The following is a 19,912-nucleotide window of genomic DNA, read 5'->3' on the forward strand; positions in this document are numbered from 1 at the left end:
AGCTGGCCCACCACGAAGGGTTGTGTTCTCCCTTGCCGTGCTCTGCAGCGTGGGTCCACGGTCGTACGGAGGCGCTTTGCATCGCGACCAGGGGAGCTCCATTTTGCATGCTCTCTTGCCTCAGATTCATTTTGCATCTCTTGTTTGCATGTCCGATTGGAGAAGATGCCTCCTGCTACAGTACCATCGCGCCATCCATTCTGGGTTTGCCTCGCCGGCTGCCTTCCCCGTTGGAGTCAGTCTTAGGGCCGGCCCATGAGCGTGGGTCGGTCCCACACGAGGGCCGGGACCGTCTCGTTCACACACACGCGCGGAGTAGGCCCGCCGCCGCCACCGCGGGCGTGTCTCCTTCTCCTATTCCTCCTCCACAAGATCACAACCAGGGCCGCGCGGTCGCTTTAAAGGCTCGCGACTCCACCGGCCACGCGCCGTCGCGCGCCCGTGCGATGGTCTGTAGCACTCGGCCGGCGCCCTTGTGTTTCGGCTCCGCCCCCTGGCGCGGCGCGCGGCGCTCTCCTCCGCTCCATCCATCTAGCTGCCGGACATGATGAGGACCGGGGCCCACGCGGATCTCGAGGCGGGCCACGTCAGCTCCCCGCGCGGCGGCGCGTCAGCGGCCTCGGCCCCGGCCACGGCCGGTCAGGAGCAGGCGGAGGCGCAGGTCAGTGCGCCCGCGAAAACCTCGCCCGCCTTCTTTCCATCATCTCTGACGTACGTACTCCACCTGATTTCCTTTCGTTTTCACTCGGGCCTCCGTAAAATACTCGCGATCTCCTCTCTCCTGCTCGTACGCCCATCTTCTTGGCATCGTCTTCCCAGAAATCAGAGTCCTCTTACAGGTTCAGGCATTAACGTGGCTCCTTTTACTGTTTCATCCGTTGGAGATTGCATGGGAGAATAAGCATCTCGGTTCCTGTCTGCATCTGCATCTGCATGTGCATGTGCTTCGGTTGTTAGGCGAATTTTTTTTTTCTGAAGGAAAGTTGTTGGGCGATTTTCAGTTTCAGTGATGGAAGTCATGACTGTGGAGTGAACTTGGGCGCCTTTAGGGAACAGAGCTTTGCGTTGGGTTTAGGGTTCCTGTGACGGTGACACTGACATGGGGAAAGGGAATCGAGACCCAGAGGGGCCCGTGCGAACCGAGCTGCCAGTGTGATCTTGGAACTCTGACCGCGATCGATATCTCTGCGCGTCAGTTACCAAAGCCCGTACGTCTTCTTTTCCTGGGTGCATTCTGCGTCGGGTGAGCTCTGACAACGAGTGACCTTGTCGCCTTGCTCCTTGCGGTGAGCAGATTTGATTTTTCTGCTACCTTCCGGTGTCGTAGACTGGTATTTGCCTTCTTTAATCGGCGGTGATCCAGTTGTTTGTCGTGGGCTGTGGAATCAGAAACCTTTGCCCATCTTCCGCCTCCATTATTTGTGCTAGAACAGTCAGCATCCTTTTTGGGGGGTTTAACATGCTAAATAAGGCCACTCGTCTACTGTTCAACGTCAAGATGTGAAATTTTGTCAGCATCTGTACTCTCTTTTTTTTTGAAAAACTCAGCATCTGTACTCTGTCATTGATGTAATTACACCTTTTAACCGTAGACTTCACCAGAGGCCGTGCCAATTTGTAGTATTTTTCCCCTTATCACCATCCACTCGCCAAGATTTTCAACATCTGTGTTCTGTCGATTGCGCGATTAGATCTCTTAGAAAAGACTTGACCAGAGAGGTCTTTAGCGTCCCGGTCTCAAAAACACTAGCTGTATTCTTTAAGAATAAAACATGATTTAATTATGCGTAGTTGGTTGCTTTATATGATCACTGTGGTGAAGTGCATCATGTGTATCTTTCTTATTTGGGTTTCCAGGAAGAAAGTTGAACTGTTAACTTTCTGGTTCATTACATGCTAAATGTCTTGTCTCAACTCCGAGCAGGGTGGCAGTTTCCGCAAAGATCTATTCCTTGCTTACAAGACTCTCGGTGTTGTGTTCGGTGGCCTCGTCACATCTCCCCTTTATGTTTATCCCTCAATGAACTTGGCATCTCCCACAAAAGATGACTACATGGGGTTATACAGCATAATGTTTTGGACTCTTACTTTGATTGGTGTCGTCAAGTATGCAGGCATAGCACTCAATGCCGACGATCATGGTGAAGGTAACTACCGTGCTGTTGCTGCCTTTCTACCTTTGAAGTTCACGGCCACGTTAGAAGAAGATTTAGTTCTTAAAGATTTGGCATTTGAGACCTTATATCTAACTTAGATAACTTTCATCTTTAGTGTATATAGAGGATTGCATTAATTCTATGCGCTATGCAGTCCAATATAGATACTGTGATCTATTACTACCCAGACAATTTATTTGATGAACTGAAATGAAGACCTGATATTAGGAGAGAGGCTGTTGTTTCTAGAAAAAGACTTTTTTTTTCACGGACAGATCGAATATTACTCTATACTCTCTATGCAATAATTGCTAAGAACATTTTCTTGTAGGTGGTACATTTGCCATGTATTCTCTGTTGTGCAGGCATGCCGATATAGGCATACTTCCTTCCAAAAAGTTTTATTCAGAAGAAGAGCCTCTGATTCACAATCAGTCTGCAGTAGATAGAAGGCCTAGTTGGCTAGGGAAGTTCTTTGAGCGAAGCATAACAGCTAGAAGAGTACTTTTGTTCATGGCGATACTGGGGATGTGCATGCTCATTGGGGATGGCATACTCACTCCTGCTATTTCAGGTTTGTCCTCATGCTTAAGGTAGTCTATATTTGTGATCCCAGCTATATCTGACACTTCATTGTTTGCCTCTTTTCAGTATTATCAGCCATCGATGGACTAAGAGGGCCATTTCCTTCTGTCAGCAAGCGTAAGTGGTTTGACAGCTGTAACTAAGGAGTCATGGTAACAATATTTCTGATAATGGCACTACTGATATACTGATCCTTTCCTTTGAATCTCCCAGCTGCAGTGGAAGCCCTATCTGCTGCGATTCTTATCGGCTTATTCTTGCTGCAAAAGTTTGGGACTTCAAAAGTGAGCTTTCTGTTTTCACCGATCATGGCAGCATGGACTTTCACCACTCCGATCATCGGCGTGTATAGCATAGTTCGTTACTATCCTGGTATCTTCAAAGCAATTTCGCCTCATTACATTGTCCACTTCTTCCTGAGAAATAAAAAGGAAGGGTGGCGCATGCTCGGTGGAACTGTTCTATGCATCACAGGTAACTTCATCGCGCTCATGCATTTTATCTGCCAAATATGATGCCACATTTATGTAATTACGGATCTTTGCGTACAGGTGCTGAAGCTATGTTTGCAGACCTTGGCCACTTCAGCAAGAAGGGTATTCAGGTTATTTTCATCAACATTACAAGCTTGAATTTCTTTCCTTGTGAACTGTTCATGACACTTTCAGTTAAACACTATGTTTTCTTTTTCAGATTGCATTTCTGTTTAGCATATATCCTTCTCTGGTCCTTACATATGCTGGGCAAACAGCGTACCTGATCAACAATGTCAATGACTTCAGTGATGGGTTCTACAAATTTGTCCCTCGCCCTGTTTACTGGCCCATGTTCGTCATCGCGACGCTGGCAGCAATTGTCGCAAGCCAATCCTTGATATCTGCAACATTTTCAGTCATCAAGCAGTCGGTTGTCCTGGACTGCTTCCCACGCGTTAAGGTGGTGCACACGTCTCAGCACAAAGAAGGGGAGGTTTACTCCCCAGAAACCAATTACATCCTCATGGTACTGTGCGTCGGCGTCGTACTAGGCTTCGGAGCTGGAAATTCGATCGGCAACGCATTCGGTAAGTGAATCCTGCATTTGCTGCTATGCAATGCTTTTGTTCCTGACCTGAAGAACTGATGCGTGATTGTCACTGCAGGTGTTGTGGTGATCATGGTCATGCTCATAACCACAATCATGCTCACTCTGGTGATGATCATCATATGGAGAACACCCCCTGCTCTTGTCGCGCTGTACTTCATCCCCTTCTTCATCATGGAAGGGGCCTACGTCAGCGCCGTCTTCACCAAGATCCCTGAAGGCGGCTGGCTCCCGTTCGCGGTGTCCATGATCCTGGCGCTGATCATGTTCGGCTGGTACTACGGCAGGCAACGGAAGACGGAGTACGAGATGGCGAACAAGGTGACCGTTGAGCGCCTCGCCGAGCTCCTGGCCAGGCCGGAGGTCCAGAGGGTCCCCGGGCTGTGCTTCTTCTACAGCAACATCCAGGACGGGCTCACCCCGGTCCTTGCTCACTACATCAAGAACATGAGCTCGCTGCACGCGGCCACGGTCTTCGTCACCCTGCGGTTCCTGCTGGTGGCCAAGGTGGACGAGCGGGAGAGGATCCTCGTCCGGAGGCTGGGGCCCGGTGGGGTGTACGCTTGCACGGTCCAGTACGGGTACGCCGACAGCCTCCGCGGCGACGACCTCGCCGCGCAGGTGACGAGCCGCCTGCGGCGGCACGTCGAGGCGGATGAGGCCGCGCGGCTGGAGGCGGCGTGGAGGGCCGGCGTGGTGCACGTGCGGGGCAAGATGAGGTTCTACGTGGGCGAGGACGCCGGGTGGTTCGACAAGGTCATGCTCGGGTTCTACGAGTTCCTGCACGGCATCTGCCGCTCCGCGCTGCCGGCGCTCGGGACGCCGCTGCAGCAGCGGGTCGAGATCGGCATGCTGTACAAGGTCTGATCTGATCGGCCCGGTTAAACCACTTATCAGTGCCCATCGATGGAGTGGGCACTATAGTTAAAAGAGGAGTGTATGCAAGATCATAATGATTCAATTATTGTGCCCGTGGATGGCATGCAGTAGCGTATAGAAGATTAGAAGTAGTTCAAACATGAAAACGTAGTAAAATTTGAAGTGGCAATGGAAGGGCAGGAATCTGATCTTGGACAGGGTTTACATGGCGTGTCATTGGGATGGCGAACGGTAAGGAACCTTGTGTTCCTTTTTCAGTGGTACGAGCTCGCCATAGTTTGTCTGTGTCCGTAGCCGTGCTTTTTGGTCACGCGATTCAAACCAGAACAGTGGGATGCAAAAAGGTGGCCTTCAGTTTCGTGCCCTGAGGACAATTTACATCCCATCGTCAGCTGTTCTTGGGTGGTGCCGGAAACAAAGCCTAGCTAGATCGTCCCTTCGCCTTTGGCGTCCAATCGCAGAAACAGCTATCTAGCGGATGGCCAAATAAGCCTTGGTTCGCATTCTTCACTGCCGTGAAGTGAAGCTAAAAACGTCCTCCTTCCCTGTTCTAGGGCTGTTCCTCTACGGCAATCAGTGTTTGATGACAGAACCTGACAGTGAGGTTTGGCACGAGATATCGTCGCCTCAGCCGTGCGCGCCAGCCTTGGGATCAGCTGTCTGGTTGTTCGAGTTGGTGAACTCTTCAGTGTTTCTCGAGGAACATGGCAGATGTGATGGAGCTCACTGATTCATATGAGCTTGCTTCAGCGTCAAGATGAGCTCGTTTTGCTCGAAATTCAGCGGACGGTGAGAAACGTTAGCTGTGATGGAGAGACTGACCGAGGTAGGAGACAAGTAGGTACAGCGGAAACAACAAAGCTCACCGGGCGTGATTGGTGGGGAAATCAGGCTCCAAAAGTGACGGAAAAGCGAGCAAAAGGCAGAGATACTGTCCGCGCTGGAATTGTACGTCTTTTTTCGTCGCCACATGTTGTGCGCTCACTCACTGCAGTCCTTTCTCTTTTTTTCTTTATTTTTGGGGGCGAAATCACTGCAGTCCTTTCTCGAAAGGAGAAAGAAGGAAAATAAAATTTTAGATTATTTCTATAAAATTGTTGATAACACTGTACACATCTCCCTGTGTCGCTGCTAGGAGATTGTTGCGCACTGTCGCTGGCCCCTGTTGACGGAAAAAAACAAACATGCGGGAGATTTGCTTTTCTTCGGCGTAGTCTTCAAAATAGCTTCACGTAGATGCTAGGTGTGTTAGTCAATTTGAGCTGCAATTGATAAAGGATAAGATGACGTCAAATACTAAAATGTATTGGCCAGTATTCCGAATCGTCCCACAGAGTATATCGGTCAAGGTCCGATACGAATTAATAAGTAATCGACTAGAATTAGCCAATTCTATCGTAAAGGCGGTATTAATTTTGCTTAATGATGCCTGGTAAACAACATCTAAATCTAAATCTAAGGTGGATAACCGTGATAAAATCTAAATTAAACAAGACTAAATAAATTAATCTCGCAAAGAGAGACTAGTATCGATAACCGGTGAACAAATAGATCCAGAAAAAAGCAATGCACCGTCAATTAAAGACCTAATTTATTCGGTAAAATACGGAACTTACTAGCAAGCTAGAGATCGAAACGATACAGCCCTGCTAACCAGAAGTACTCATTGAAGAAAAATGAAAAAGACTACGAAACTAGAATTTGGCGAAGTCGCCGACAAGAAGAAGTAAATGTTGTTGTATTTGATTGATGAATAATATTGATTATAAACCCGTAGATCAATATTTATAGTGCGAACTAGCAAACCCTAACTGATCACGATATTATATAATTTGACTAAAATGATAATAACTTTCTGAAACAAGAACGACCAGTACAAGACTCAAACTCATCATACTTTTTCTGACGTAATCCATCAGTGTTAATGCCACTCCATCGGCTGCGACGCCACGTTGATCAGTCGGCCAACTCCGTTTCAACATCGGCCCGCTTCTATCGGTTATCTTCTTTGCTTTATCCTAAACCAGATTTGTAATAAAAAAACGGTGTAAACAGCAAAGGTACGCGAGCCGCCCAGGGCGCCTCGTCCGGCGTGCTTCCAGAACGCTGGGGCCAGGCGCAGTGGCCGGGCATGGGGCCGGTTCAGGAGCTCGTTGCGTTAAGTGGAGCAGTGCTCCTGCAGAAATGAAGCTTTCAGCAAGCTCTGGCTGTCGCTGCGGCTTGCAGGTGTAAAAGGACGGAGATTTCCATCACAGCATCCCATTTCCCGTTCACGGAAAACAGTGGAACGCAAAGGTAACTGGAATTCACAAAGTAAAGTAAGAGCCCGTTTGAATCCCTTCATTTTGCAGAATTAGAATCCATTTAATAGAGTAGGCTATTTGTTGTGGAATATACCATTCCACAACTTTTCAAAGTATATATAAATTTATTTTAAATTTATGGGGTGGAAGATGGAAATTGACGGATTCTCATATTACGTTTTAAATTTACAATTTATAACATACTTTTCAGCTTGCTTCCCTGTAGCAGAAGTGCAGTAAATAAGTCTCTCTCGTATGGTCGTATACAAATATATTCCATATATAACTATATTAGTTTAATTAATTTATATCTAAATTATGATTATTAGAATGGAATGCAATTCCAATGATCCAAATGGGTCTAAAGGTAATTCGCCAAAAAAATTTAGAGGAAGAACAAATGAAAGCTAAAAGGCAGCAAAATTCACCATCAAAGAAGAACGGCCCCAAGAAGAACTGCATGGGAAGATGGCGGAAAGCCAGCTGAATCTGAATACGACGAGGTCGCCGTCGCATGCGTGGTCGCGGATCATCCAACCCGGCAACGCGAATCATGACGGGGAATCCGTGCCTCTCCCGCCCGCCGTTGACCCGGAGACTGACGCTGGGCCCCGCCGCGCGTAGAGAAACTTAGTGGTTGGGGCGTCCAAAATCTTCGGCCTCGATTTTATTACGTGGAGCCCCTTCCCCTTGGATTTGTCTCACCCCTCGCCGCATGATGGGCTGCAATAATTCAGCCCACCGCCTAAGCAAAGCAGCGAGCATCGAGGGAAAAGGAAAGAGGTCCCCGGACGAGGGAGGGAGGGAGGGAGGGAGAGTTGGCCACCAAACTCTGGGTTCTGATAGTAACCTTTAGAAAAAGAGGAGCTTCTGTGGGGTAAAGACGGAGCAAAGAAGGGCTCTGATCAAATCTGTGCAGTAGTTTCACCTGGTCCCAAGCACTTTTAAGCCTGTAATTCTACCCAGCAACGGCCACTATGTCACTCGTTCATATCATTGCCGGTTAGTCACAGATACTAGTTCAAATTGATAGTCGCAATCAGAAATGCGGAGTTCGAAAATGGCTGGGGAGGAAAACCGTTGCTGTCTTTTCGGCGCAGGTATTCTGGGCCTGTGCCTGCTGGCGTCTCCGGTGGGGGGAAAAAAAGGCTGGCGGAGCTGCTGCTGATCCTACTCGGCGCTTTTCAGTTTTCACCCTCTGACCAGTGACCTCTCTAGAGTAATGGCCACCGGCAGCAGCGCGCTTTGACCTGCTCGTAACTGACACCAAAACGTGTAGAAACCGGGGCGTAAGCAGCGCAACAAACTTGCAGTCCCGCACCTTGCATTGTCATTCTTTACACGACGGGAGGGTCAATAGGAGGAGACTTTGGGGCCAGAAAACCCAAAAGAAATATGATCAGCGAGCAAGCATGTGATGGGGGGGAAGATGCTAGGCTGACTAAACGAAACCAGTACTAGAACTACTGAACTGCAGGCGAGGCCTCTGCCGACAATTTTCGAACCGGGCGCCGCAGGCCGTGATTCCCAGGAACAAACCGATGGGATCAGCACTCGAAACAAAAGCAGGTTCGGATCCGCCGAGAGGAAGAAAGAGATCGAAAGCGTAAGAACAAAACAAGAGGGCATCGGCGACGGAGAAGCACGATAAAGAAATGGAGGGAGGAGATCTCCTCAAGCTAAGCTGGGGACTGAGGACCGGGGAGGAACAAAGCGGCGGCACGGGAAGAACATAACGAATCACGAGAAAGAGCGCGCCGTCTCTCTCTCTCTCTCTCTCAACCACCCTCGCCTTTTGCTTTCGTGGCTTCGCTTGGACTTTGGTACTCGTCTACTCAACCCCACCCCGTATCCTCCTCCTCTCTCTCTCTCTCCCCCCTTTTTTTTCTTTCTTTCCCTTCTTGTTATCTTAACCGACTGACCGCGCCCAACAAACAAGTCGCCCCCAGCCAGCAAAAGTAAGCAAACCAAAGCAAGCACGTACACCGCTCGCTGCACTGCACATAAACAAGTGACGCCGTCACGCTGCTGCCTGCACGGTAACAGAGGCGTTGTTGGTGTCGGAGACTTGTAGAGTGGTGGTGGACTTGACATGCTACGGGTCGCTAGGCTGCACGCTTTTGTTCGCTTTCCACGGCCCTCGCTCCGGGGAAGGAAGGAAGCCCCCCCTGCTATTTAAGCACGCGGAGGAGCCCTGTCTCGTCGACCCACACTTCCTCGCTCCGCTCTTCTTCGCACTCTCTCGCTCGGTCGGGGTCTCTCTAGCCGCATCGGCCGGCTTTGCTGCTGCGCCATGGAGACGGCGCAGGAAAGGGAGGTGCAGCTGCTGCAGGGGAGGCAGGCGTGGCCGTTCCACATGATGGGGATGGGGATGGCCGCGCCCGGCGGCGGCTGCTTCGACGGCTACGGCGGCGGCGGGGGCGACTGCTTCGTGCTCGGGTGGGAGCAGCAGCAGCAGCAGCCGGCGCCGGCGCCGGCGTTCGGCTGCTTCGGCCTCCTCGCCGCCGACGTCCACGACCTCTTCCCACTCTGTACGTAGTCGCTGCCGGCCGGTCACCCTTCGTTTTCCTTACTCCAGGCTCTGATCCCCGTCGTTCCTTCTCGGCGTGCAGTCGCGGGCATCGAGTCGCCGTTGCCGGTGGTGTCCTCCTCGGCGCTGCTGGCCGCCCCGCCGGCTCCGGCGCACGACGCGGTGGCCGCAGTCCCCGGCGAGCTCGACGACTTCCTCCTGGTACGTGACGTGCGAAGGGTCAAAACACACCGTGACCAAGCTTGTCACTTGTCAGCAGCAGCCCATCCAGCCTCCTCGCTCGCTAGTCGCTACGCTTCCTCTGAATTTACTCTGCTCATTAAACCCGACTCTTTCGTGCTCTCGGCTCCTGCAGAACTTCTGGGACGCGAGCTGCCACGACGGCGACGTGGGCGAGCAGCGGCACGACGACGACGCCTTCAATTCCAGCAGCGTCACGCACGAGCAGGAGACGACGACCTGCCCCGCTGCTGCCGCCGCTGCCACCGCCACCAACTCCTTCTTCCACTGTGAGCTCCCCCGCGCCCGTTTGAACAAAACAAACAAACAAACCCCTCCGCTCCGCTCCCCCTGTCCGGATTGACCGAATTTCGCCTGCCAGTTTTAGGTCTTTGTACTCTTGCTGGCCCCGCGCCTCGCCTACATCACCATGGTCGTAGAGCTAAGCCTTAAACAATGGCGCCTTGTCAATGCGTGGTGCTGGAGCGTTGCCAGTTGCCACTCGGGGAACGGGGGCGCGGGGCCCGCGGGGGATTAGCGGCACGTACTAATTGCCACGGCCACCATGATTCCTGCATGATCGGTGCATGGATTGGTCAGCATTATTAAAACCATTATTACTGGATTAATATTATTCTTTTTCAAGAACTAGTATTATTATTGTTGTAGGTGTAGACTTGTAGTGGTAGTTATATGAGAATTATGAGCTGCTGCAGATGAGCATGATGCCTGCGTCTGACTTGCGGGCAGGCAGGCAAGACAGGGCGCGTCTTTTGAAGAAAAGACACGTCTGGGTTCTACGTGTTTAGATTGTACTAGTGCCGCCCCAGATTCTAGTCCTAGTACTTAATTACTGCTGCTAATCTAATTTAATCTTCTTCGTCACGTCTCATTTTTTAATCCCAGTTGATGATTGGTTATTAACCGACTAATCAACCCCTCGTGCTGTGCTGTCCTGCAGACGACGATGGCGACGATCCCTTGAGCTCCATCTTCTGCGCCGGGCCCACGCCGCTCCCCGCGGAGAAAGCGGTGCCGTTCCAGGCCCCGGCGGCGGAGCCCCTCCTCAGCTCGTCCTCCTCCAACTCCAACTCCCGCGGGGACGCGGTCGGGGGCCGGGCTCAGGGCGCCGCGGCCACGCCGACGCCGGGCGCCTCGCGGGCGCGGACCCCGCCGCTGCCGAGGAGCTCCGCCTCCACCCCGTCGCTGAAACGCGCGACACGCGAAGGTGCGGCCGGGTCTCGTCTTGTCATCCATCACGCGCACAGTTGGCCAGAGTTGAGTTGAGACCCAATCATTCCGCTCGTGCTGACAACCGACGTGGCCCTCGATCCTTTTGGCTTCAGCAGCGGAGTCGTCGGCGGACCAGGCGGCGGAGTGCGGCCAGAGCGAGAGCAGCAAGCGGCGGAGGACGGCGGCAGCACCGGCGGGGGTGCTGTGCCCGTTCGCGCTGCTGAAGCCCGACGGCCTGGACGGCGGCGCGACGCTGGCGGACATCAACGCGCGCATCCTGATGCGGCCCGCGCGCCCCGTCCGGCACCCCGTGGGCGAGTTCGCCTGCGCGCCGCGGGTGTCGGCCGACCAGCCCGGCATCTCCGGCAAGGCCGTGTCTAGCTTCACGCGCCTGCACACCCCCGGCCGCGGCACGATCACCATCATAAGGACGCGAGGCTAGTGGCGCAATTGCTGCTGCTGATGATGACGATGATGTAGGTTAATTAGCTAGCCTGGCTAAGTGACTGGACCTCCCAGCTGCAATGCCGTGTAAATTATATGACGAGGAGTAACTTGTAAATCGAACGAATAAATCTGATCTTCCAATGTGTCTCCAGTTCTTCTTCCTCCTGCGTGCACCCGGAACCCGAATTCTTTTGCCCAGGGAGAGGAGAGGGGCTGAATCAATCTGAGAACTTTCGTTAGATCGTTCGGCTGGCGCTGGCAGGGGCAAAGCTGGGCTCCTCCTGCTGCGGCGGCCGTAGACAAACAGGTGGTGCTACGGCCGCTTACATTCCCAAAAGCTGGAGGCAGCTGCCTTTCCTTTTGTCTGCACAGGCCAGCGTGGGCCCCGCCTGCCCGCCGCTGCCACCGCACACATGCCTGCTTCCAGTAGCAGTTGAGGTTGGGCTTTTTTTTTTCGGAGAGAGAGGAAATGCTAGCGCAGCAAACGCCTGCTTCGAGTTGGAGCTTGGGCTGGCTAGCTGCCTCGCCGATCTCCACGCATGGCGCGGCGCCGTTGGCTGGTCGATGCCGGCGCGCGGCGCCGAGACAAGGCGGGCGCCGCGCCGATTAAAAGCGCCGGGGGCTTCTTGACCCGGCGCGCCTTGTTGCTTGCGAGGCCCAGACATCCAGACACGCCCGCGCTCGTGTACGCACGCCACGGGAGTTGTTTTGTTGCACGGAGAGGAGCTGACCCTGTGAGGCTCGTGCACGCAGCGAGCGGCGAGCCCGTCCACGCGTATGAGGCTCGCGCAGGCTTTGCCGCTCTTGTTGGGTTTCGTTTTAGCCGTGTCCGGCAAAGAGAATATGCGGACCGGGGGTAAAGACGGCGTAGAGCAGGACAGAGCAAAATCATCAGGATAAAAAGCAAGGCGAGGTGAGGAAGGTTAAAAACAAAAGGCAAAGAGAGAGGGGATCGAGACTAGAGTGTTTTGATTTTTTTTTTTGAAAAGCTTAGAGTGTTTTGAACTTTTGATTTTGTGGGAGTGAAATTAAAGCAATGCAGGAATCGGCGGAGGAGCATCTGGTTCTTGGGTGGTAGCTAGGCGCAGGCCGCAGCCAAAGCCCCGTCCAAAGAGCAAAGTGCAGCGGCTCCATCATTGTGGCCGCGCAAAAGCGCAGCAAAGCATGGCTCGCTCGCCCTCTTCGGCTCATGCAAACGCATGGCCTGGCCTCGGCTGGGCGCACTGTAGCGTGCTAGTAGCAGACGGCGCAACGCAACCTTGCTCGAAAGCGAGTGGCACGGCCGCCGCCGGCCGGTTCAAAAAACAGAGAGGAGAGAAAAAAAAAAGTGAAATTTATTAAACAGTGTGTTGTAGTAATATGCTTGTTTTTTTGGGTCGATGAGATCGAATCTAAGACAGGCTGAATGATGACGCGACGTACAGCAAGTGAATAACAGGGTGACCGGATTGTTCGTACCACCGCATACTGTCCTGGCTGTCTACGTGGCGGCGGCTGGGTGCAGCGTAGCGTAAAATCTTAGTAAGTAGCTTATTTTTACAACTTGTTTTTATCAGTAGATAAATAGCCAAGCATCACAATCAAAAGTCAAATATATTCTGATATTTTGAAACGGAGAGAGTAGCGTCGTCTTGTTTAGAATCGAGAGGGCAAACCGGCATTCCGTCGCACACCAACTTTTGAATCGAGGCACGTATGTATCCCGTCGTTTGGTAAGGTCGAGATCCAGCAAATTAAAGAGGCCGGAGCAAAAGACCGGCCGAATGATGACGCGACGCACACCAAGTCAACAAGCAGTGGGTGAGGGTATACGTACCGTCTACCGTCCTGTCCGGGAGAAAACGGGTACCTTCGTCTCGTCTCTCGTTCTGGACCTCCATGTAGCAATTAAGCAACTCCTCAAAAAAAAAACAAACGGGGCAAATTTGTGCATGCATGTTGACGAACGAAGCTTGGCGATCCGGTCGGTAGTCAAGGCGGCGGTCGTTAAGCCCCCGTGACGTGGCATTGGCGTCAAACGGCCGGCCGGAGAGAGCTAGGGGCGCGCCGGTTGGTGCCTCGTAAATACGCGTGGGGGCACTGTCGTGTCGCCAAAGTTAGGGCAGGCATGACTTGAATTAAAGCCCCCAACGGCTGCTCATCTAGCGCTAGTGCTAGTGGTATTCATGCTCGTGCATGCATGGGTGATGGGCCATCTCGACCGGTCGCCTTATCAGGACCGGCCGGGCGCCTTTTCGTGCGACGAACCCAGGGAAGGGAACAAAAGTTATTCAAGGGACTCGTGATCTCGCAACTAATTAAGCAGCGTGTGAATGCCATGTCCAGGACTTCACGAGAGCAATAATTCGGTCCTCATCAGAATCTCTGCATAGTAGGGCTCTACTAGTTTGGTAGGGCTACACGTTGTTACATGCACCTGCTGCAGGTCCAAATTGGCTAATTTGCATGACTTAGTGCTCTGCTATTAACCGTTTTCTACCTGTTAACAGTATCTGTAGTTTTTTTTTTCTGAAAAAGAGCTAGAACTACACAGGCACTGTCATTATATCTGAAATATTGCATAGGTTTACCTTTTGAACAATCTAATGCAGATTTTGTGTTTGAAACTTTCTGACATGATCGACGTGCACATGGCAACTAGTAGAGCCCAGAAAAAGGTCGACCTGAAAAATCGCTGCACGCACGCACACGGCTGCCAGCACCTTGATGATGTGCAAATGAGGCTCGCGCTCGCTGCTGCTTAAGATGACAAATCATTAGCTTCCATACATGGGGGCTTAGCGATGCTTCGTGCTCTGCCACCCGCCTCTGGTGTTAGAGCGCGATGCCTGCTAACACTCCTAGCTAGGGCAATGCATGCAACGACGACAACCATGCCCACATCAGTCACTGCCCGACCACTATGCGCATCTCTCTGCCCGCCCGCCCATCACTCCATCAGTGCCCCCGGACTGCTTGCTGCTGCTCCCTCCTTTCACCCGGAAGTCAAACCACAGCTTTCTTCCCCCGGTAATCCGGTGCCCACACAGTTCTTTTTTTGTTTCAAAATGGCCCGTGTCAATCATTGCCTGCGTGCCGCTGTAATCAGTAACTGCCTCCCGGCCTCCCCTTCCCGCGGGACGGAAACCGACACGGGCGTGCAGCAGGCAAACGCTCGCAGAGGCGATCGAGCAGCGCCGGCGTCGCAAGCCAAACAGTTTCGATCGCGCCGGCCGACCGGCCGGCGAGTACCGCAGCTGCTGCTGTTGCATGAGCTCGTCGCCGAAGGGCGAAGGGTGGGGCAGAGCCGCGCGCTTGCGGCGTCCGCGGGCCGGCCCGGCCCGGGTCGGTTTTGGGTGGCTCGGTGGGCGAGTCCGAATCAAACCAAGCGGCGCGTTGCCGATCTCGTAACCCTGTACGGCCAGGCACGTACGACGCGGCGCATGAGCCGGCGGCCACCTGATGCAATCATCATGCGCATGGGCCTCCTCCGATCCGGCGGCCGGCCGGCGCGCGCGTTCGATCTGGGCGGGCGGGCGCGGAGGTGGACGCCACACCACACCGAGCGCCGCCGCCGCCGCGTGCTCGTTTACTTCTCGTGACAGCATTTGCCGCTCTCGCCTACTGGGGCCTGGCCGCGGCGTTAACCCTTGGGTCCGGGTGAGTTTGTTGGTTGCACTGTTGCATCTGCGATCTGCGTGCCATGGACGGGCACCGGTGGATATATGGCGATCGATCAATGCAACGCGTGTTGCTTGCTTGCGCGCAGTGGCGGAGGCAGGATTTAGACGTTGGGTATTTCCATATCAAAAGAAAAATTCTCAATACAAAAATGCTAAAAGTTTACAGTGATACAAAACCATTCAAATCAAAGATGTTCCATGCAAATAAAGAAAATTACAATTATTTATAATTCCTCATGTGTATATATCTAAATCTTCTTTGATAAAAGTATTTGCACCAGAACAATTAGTTTTATACTTCAACAAGTGGCAAACTAAATAGAATCCACCTAGCTCCATAAAGATTTTAATTCATTGATTTGTCATTCATTTTACAGCTCCAAAATCCACGTTAAAAGAACATAGACCGCTTAAAACTAAATATTAATAGTTATTGTGTAAGGAAATCATAATTTGGGATGTGAGGTTCTATCACCAATGGTGCTAGTGCTAGAGCTAGCCAGATGGCTAATGCTCGATTCAACTAGAGACTGCTGGTGGTCTATGCCCTGCTGCTGGCATGCTACCTCGTTCTGATGCTCCTGATAAAAGTGTAGCATGGGTATTTGATGATATTAGGTGTTGCCGGTCTAAGAGAGTTGTGGGTGTTGCCGGCATGAGAGAGTGGTGGGAGTATTGCTGACTAGGAGAGATGTCAGCCTCCTAGACTATCACTTCTAGCCGGCAGGCTGGCCTAGGAGTGGTGCTGGAGTGGGTGCTGGATAGTGCTCTGTATCGGTATTGGGCTGAGTTATAAGTTAAAAACTAGATATTTCAACTCAATATAACACATACATATATTTATATTTCATATATATATATATATATTTTATAAAATAGTTGGTTATTCCTAGGAATACCGAGACGTCAATACCGCCTCCGCGCTTGTTTGCGCGGGCACGGCTTTGGGGGTTTTACTGGCATGTCGCCCGGAGAGCGGCCGTGCACTTATGCCCGGTGGCGCGGGCCGTGGGCGGACACTATACGTGCTGGCCCTGTTGGGCGCATGTACATGTACTCTGCTTTTGTCTCGAGCAGTGTACTCTCCGCTGGCACTGTGCAGGCCGCCGTAGCGCCGCACTGTTCCGGCAGCGCGTCGACGACGCGAACCACGGAACCATGGGGTTGTGTCCAAACAGTTCGCCGTGTTGCAGCTGTTGCTGTGCCCCATTGCGATCCACGGTGGATCGGTGGTGGTGTATTCCAACTCTTTACCACGGCATGGATCGCGGTGACTCACGGTGGATCGAGCCGCGTTACTCGATCATGCATAGTTCTACACGGATCCTCCATGCATTATCACGATCCTGAAAAAAAGGAAACTTTATGGAAGCCGTGGCATGCGATGTGCGCGCCCGATCAACACCGCCTGGAAACAAAAAAAAAGTGCGTCCAGAAAGGCAGTGCTTGTCGAGTGTCGATCGATGGATCGATGTGCCGCAGACATGCACGATCACAAGGACCGGGGCAGGCTAGGAGCGATGGATGAGCGATCGCCCGTCGAGGGAAAAAAAAAAGATGAACAGAACGGACAGACAGATTGAGACGGACACAAAGTCACCGGCACAAAGACAAGGATCGGTGGGTGTTACTGGTGACGCCCTGTGCCTCCATCTATCTCCCCGCATGATTCGGTGCATGGGCGATCGTGCTGGACCGGCCGTGTCTGCCGGCCGGCCGGGGCATGCAGGCGAGGCCGTCGCCGCGGACGTGACGGCACATCGCCGGCCGGGGAGGCGCGCGCACGGCGTCCTCCCGAGCCCGGGCCTCCTCCGTTGTTGGTCGTGGGGCGGGCCATGATTGCGTTTCCCACGCAGGCGCAGGCGAGGTAAAGCGGCGTGCCGTGCGGCTAGGAGGAGGAGGAGGAGGGCCTCTCCTCGTCGCAGAGACCAGCAGGGAGTGAGTACGTGAGGGCGCACGCGGTCGCACGGCCGAAAAAGGCACCAGCTCTGGTTCGAGCTTTTCCGGACCGGCGCGGCGGGGCTCGGCGCGTGCCACCGCGGAGGAGGGCTGGAACCGTTCGGTGGGGAAGGCGGCGCGTGATGTGGCGGAGATGATGCGTCGTCGGTGCCGTGGACGGACGCCGGGCGCCGGACGGGCCTGGCGAATTGGCCTTTTGAGCTTCGTGATGTGCGTGCCGTGGATGAACGACGGGCATGGACGCCTGGTGGGTGGATCGCAGACTCGCGACCCGGCCAAGAAGGGCCATGCATCCGCGCGCTCTGGAAGCCCGGCAGCTTTGCCGTGGCGGGCGACAGGCGACACACTGGTACGGCCGCTGGCCGCGAGATTTGAAACGATCAAGCGACAGGCGAGAGCAGCGCGGCCGGCCCAGCCTACTCCTGCAGACGTCCTGGTCCCTGACACTCTCGAAGGCCATGGCCGCCCGATCGTGGCCGCGGCAGCAGGCCGAGCCGGGAGCCGCGCGGATCACTCGCGGCTAAGCCAGCCAGCGCAGCCGCCTTTCCCTTTCCCTTTCCCCTTCCGGTCGCCGAACACGTGCTCCCGGTGCAATTATTGGCGACTTGGCTCGCTCGCCCCCGGCGCTGTAGCCCAAGACAGAGCCTTGCCCTGCTGCGCTGCGTCTCTGCGGCGGCGTCGCGTGCGCCTCTGCTCTCATCTCATGCACGGCGATCGCTTCGCTCGCTCGCTGACCGTGGCTGCCGGGCTCTGTGCGGGGCGAGTGGGGCTGAGCCGCGGCTGCGAGAGGAGGGCAGCTGCCGCTCTGCTCTCATGGCGGTCATGGATCAGGCGGTGCTCGCTGAGCGCCGTGAGACTGTAGGTAGGTATGTTGGCATCGTGTGCAGATTCATTCAGAGTTTCAGACTGCTGCCGTTGCCGTGGGATCATCCTGGAGAGAGCGAGCCCCAGAAAGAGAGCTTTTCTCACTTTCTGGCTGCCAACCCTGCATGCTACGGCCGCTGCGGAACACTGGTGGGAACGTCAGGAAATGTTGGCTGGTGCTCGCGTGTTTGCAAGAACCTTTGAGTTCTCACACCCACCATTTCTCTAGCTGCGAGGAGTAAAAACTATAAACAATGCCAATGCTCCACGATTTTCACCGTATTCCAACTAACTTTTCTCTCCGTGTCTTTTTGATCAGTGGCATCAAGACGTGCCCAGACAAAAAGTGATGTGTCCGCCTCAACAAGGCAAGGCCTTGTGTGAACCATCCAGCAATCTAGAGTGGACCAGGTGGACAAGAGGGCAAGAGTCCGTCAACTTTTCGCCCTCTTTTGAGAAAACAGGTCTATGTCTTTTGAAAAACCTACTGGTGATTTGTGTACTAGTATGTTTTTTTAGGCGAATGATTGATTTGATTTGGTGACAAAGAACACCCTAATTGGACGAGTAGTACTTTCGATGAATAGTGGGGTTTTGTTGGATGTATTATTAGGCCAGTTTTAATGGGAGTTTTATCAGAAATTTCATGAGCATGCTACAACAGTATTTTCCTGACTTAGCAGTATCATTACGATGAGAGATGCGGGATAGGTTCATAAAATGAGAAATGAGTTTCATCCCCATGAAATCCAACCGGTACAGTTACCAAGTTCTCAATCTTAGTAACCATGTAATGAAACTGTGCATTAAGACTAACTTAACTTCTACCTCCCCAAGTGGCTGTTGTGCTGCACCATAGACGGGTTATTACCGTCTTTATTAGGTGCTACAAGAGGTACCATAATTGATAATAACCATTGGTACACAGATATGAGTGACTCTGACTTTATTCTAATCAAACTATACTTAGTTTTACCTAAATTCATAGGAAAGAGTATGTTGGACGTACTTATTGGAGTGACAATACTTTGTTGTACATGTTACGGTTAGAGGGATTGGTGCGCTTCAGTAATAAGTAACAGTTTCACAAGGCGCTCTCGCATTATTATTCTCATGTGGAACACACGAGACATTATTTCTTGGTCTTGCATCAGTTTCACAAAAGTGCTAATTTCAACTTTTTGGTGTTTGGGCAATTTCTTGAGCCAAGCCCATGGAAGGAGCAAAGTCAGCCCAGGTTAGATTCAGGCTACTCAGGCCCATATGCTTGAACCAACTAGACCAGCTGGTCAAGCTAGGAACCTTTTTTTTCCTTCAAACTATTTTACTTTGTGCTGAATATCGTCACGGCTAGTCACAATTTCTTAACCCCATGTTTTTCATGTCATTGACATATTTTGTCTGCAAATTTTGCTTAGATTGTGGCATCAATTCGTTAGCCCTACTTTATGTGGAGCAGTTGTGCCTAAGATTAGCTGTATAGTTTAGGTCATAGATTTATTTGTCATAATATCATGTATTTATTAGTATTTTCAACAATAGAGAATAACAGTAATGCATTGTGAATCCGTGAAAAAGCAACCGGAGGAAGTGTAGCTGTAAGAGGGTGTTTGGTCCCGGGGTTTATTTTAAACCTAACATGTTGAATATTTCAATATCAATTAGAAGGACTAAATATAAATTAATTATAAAATTAACTGCATAAATCTAGAGATTATTCACGAGAAGAATCTATTTAGCCTAATTAATCTATGATTAGCACATAAGGACTAATTAATCTGCCGCCCTCACCACCCGGTCCCCACTTGCCCGCTTACGCACTCTATGGTCCACCCCAACCTAATAAATCTAGAGGTAATGAAATTTATTTTATCATTAATTTATATTTAATACTTATAATTAGCATCCAAACATTCGATGTGCCGGGGTTTAAAATTAGCATATGAGGAACCAAACACCCTCTAATTATACACAAATTAGATAGCAAATGGA

At 52.1% G+C, this 19,912-nt stretch overlaps 2 protein-coding genes across 4 annotated transcripts; both read left to right on the forward strand.

Moving 5' to 3' along the window:
* Positions 1 to 416: 416 nt before the first annotated feature.
* On the forward strand, positions 417 to 4,907 carry LOC112882495 (probable potassium transporter 17). 3 transcript variants are annotated; one of them, XM_025947567.1, is made up of 8 exons: positions 417 to 661; positions 1,925 to 2,147; positions 2,488 to 2,730; positions 2,808 to 2,858; positions 2,955 to 3,215; positions 3,293 to 3,345; positions 3,435 to 3,804; positions 3,883 to 4,907. In XM_025947567.1, exons 1-8 carry the CDS (start codon positions 545 to 547, stop codon positions 4,689 to 4,691), a joined length of 2,127 nt encoding a protein of 708 aa, XP_025803352.1. In that variant the 5' UTR covers positions 417 to 544; the 3' UTR covers positions 4,692 to 4,907. The 3 variants fall into 3 exon arrangements, with proteins under 3 accessions (XP_025803352.1, XP_025803354.1, XP_025803353.1); XM_025947569.1 differs by having other exon boundaries at positions 422 to 711; XM_025947568.1 differs by lacking the exon at positions 417 to 661 and adding an exon at positions 1,234 to 1,510.
* Positions 4,908 to 9,060: 4,153 nt separating this feature from the next.
* Positions 9,061 to 11,705, forward strand: LOC112882584. The gene is made up of 5 exons (XM_025947666.1): positions 9,061 to 9,537; positions 9,619 to 9,737; positions 9,892 to 10,045; positions 10,717 to 10,983; positions 11,102 to 11,705. Exons 1-5 carry the CDS (start codon positions 9,300 to 9,302, stop codon positions 11,428 to 11,430), a joined length of 1,107 nt encoding a protein of 368 aa, XP_025803451.1. The 5' UTR covers positions 9,061 to 9,299; the 3' UTR covers positions 11,431 to 11,705.
* Positions 11,706 to 19,912: the final 8,207 nt, after the last annotated feature.

Source organism: Panicum hallii, chromosome 2, assembly GCF_002211085.1.
Source record: "Panicum hallii strain FIL2 chromosome 2, PHallii_v3.1, whole genome shotgun sequence".
Classification (NCBI taxonomy): domain Eukaryota; kingdom Viridiplantae; phylum Streptophyta; class Magnoliopsida; order Poales; family Poaceae; genus Panicum; species Panicum hallii.

What these genes read in the sequence shown, in the direction of transcription:
- LOC112882495 (XM_025947567.1), top strand. Translation starts at nt 545, where the DNA reads ATGATGAGGACCGGGGCCCACGCGGATCTCGAGGCGGGCCACGTCAGC. An exon ending in AACTGTTCTATGCATCACAG is followed by an intron (nt 3,216 to 3,292) that starts GTAACTTCATCG and finishes CTTTGCGTACAG; the next exon opens with GTGCTGAAGCTATGTTTGCA. An exon ending in TTCGATCGGCAACGCATTCG is followed by an intron (nt 3,805 to 3,882) that starts GTAAGTGAATCC and finishes TTGTCACTGCAG; the next exon opens with GTGTTGTGGTGATCATGGTC.
- LOC112882584 (XM_025947666.1), top strand. Translation starts at nt 9,300, where the DNA reads ATGGAGACGGCGCAGGAAAGGGAGGTGCAGCTGCTGCAGGGGAGGCAG. An exon ending in AGCTCGACGACTTCCTCCTG is followed by an intron (nt 9,738 to 9,891) that starts GTACGTGACGTG and finishes CGGCTCCTGCAG; the next exon opens with AACTTCTGGGACGCGAGCTG. An exon ending in CACCAACTCCTTCTTCCACT is followed by an intron (nt 10,046 to 10,716) that starts GTGAGCTCCCCC and finishes GCTGTCCTGCAG; the next exon opens with ACGACGATGGCGACGATCCC.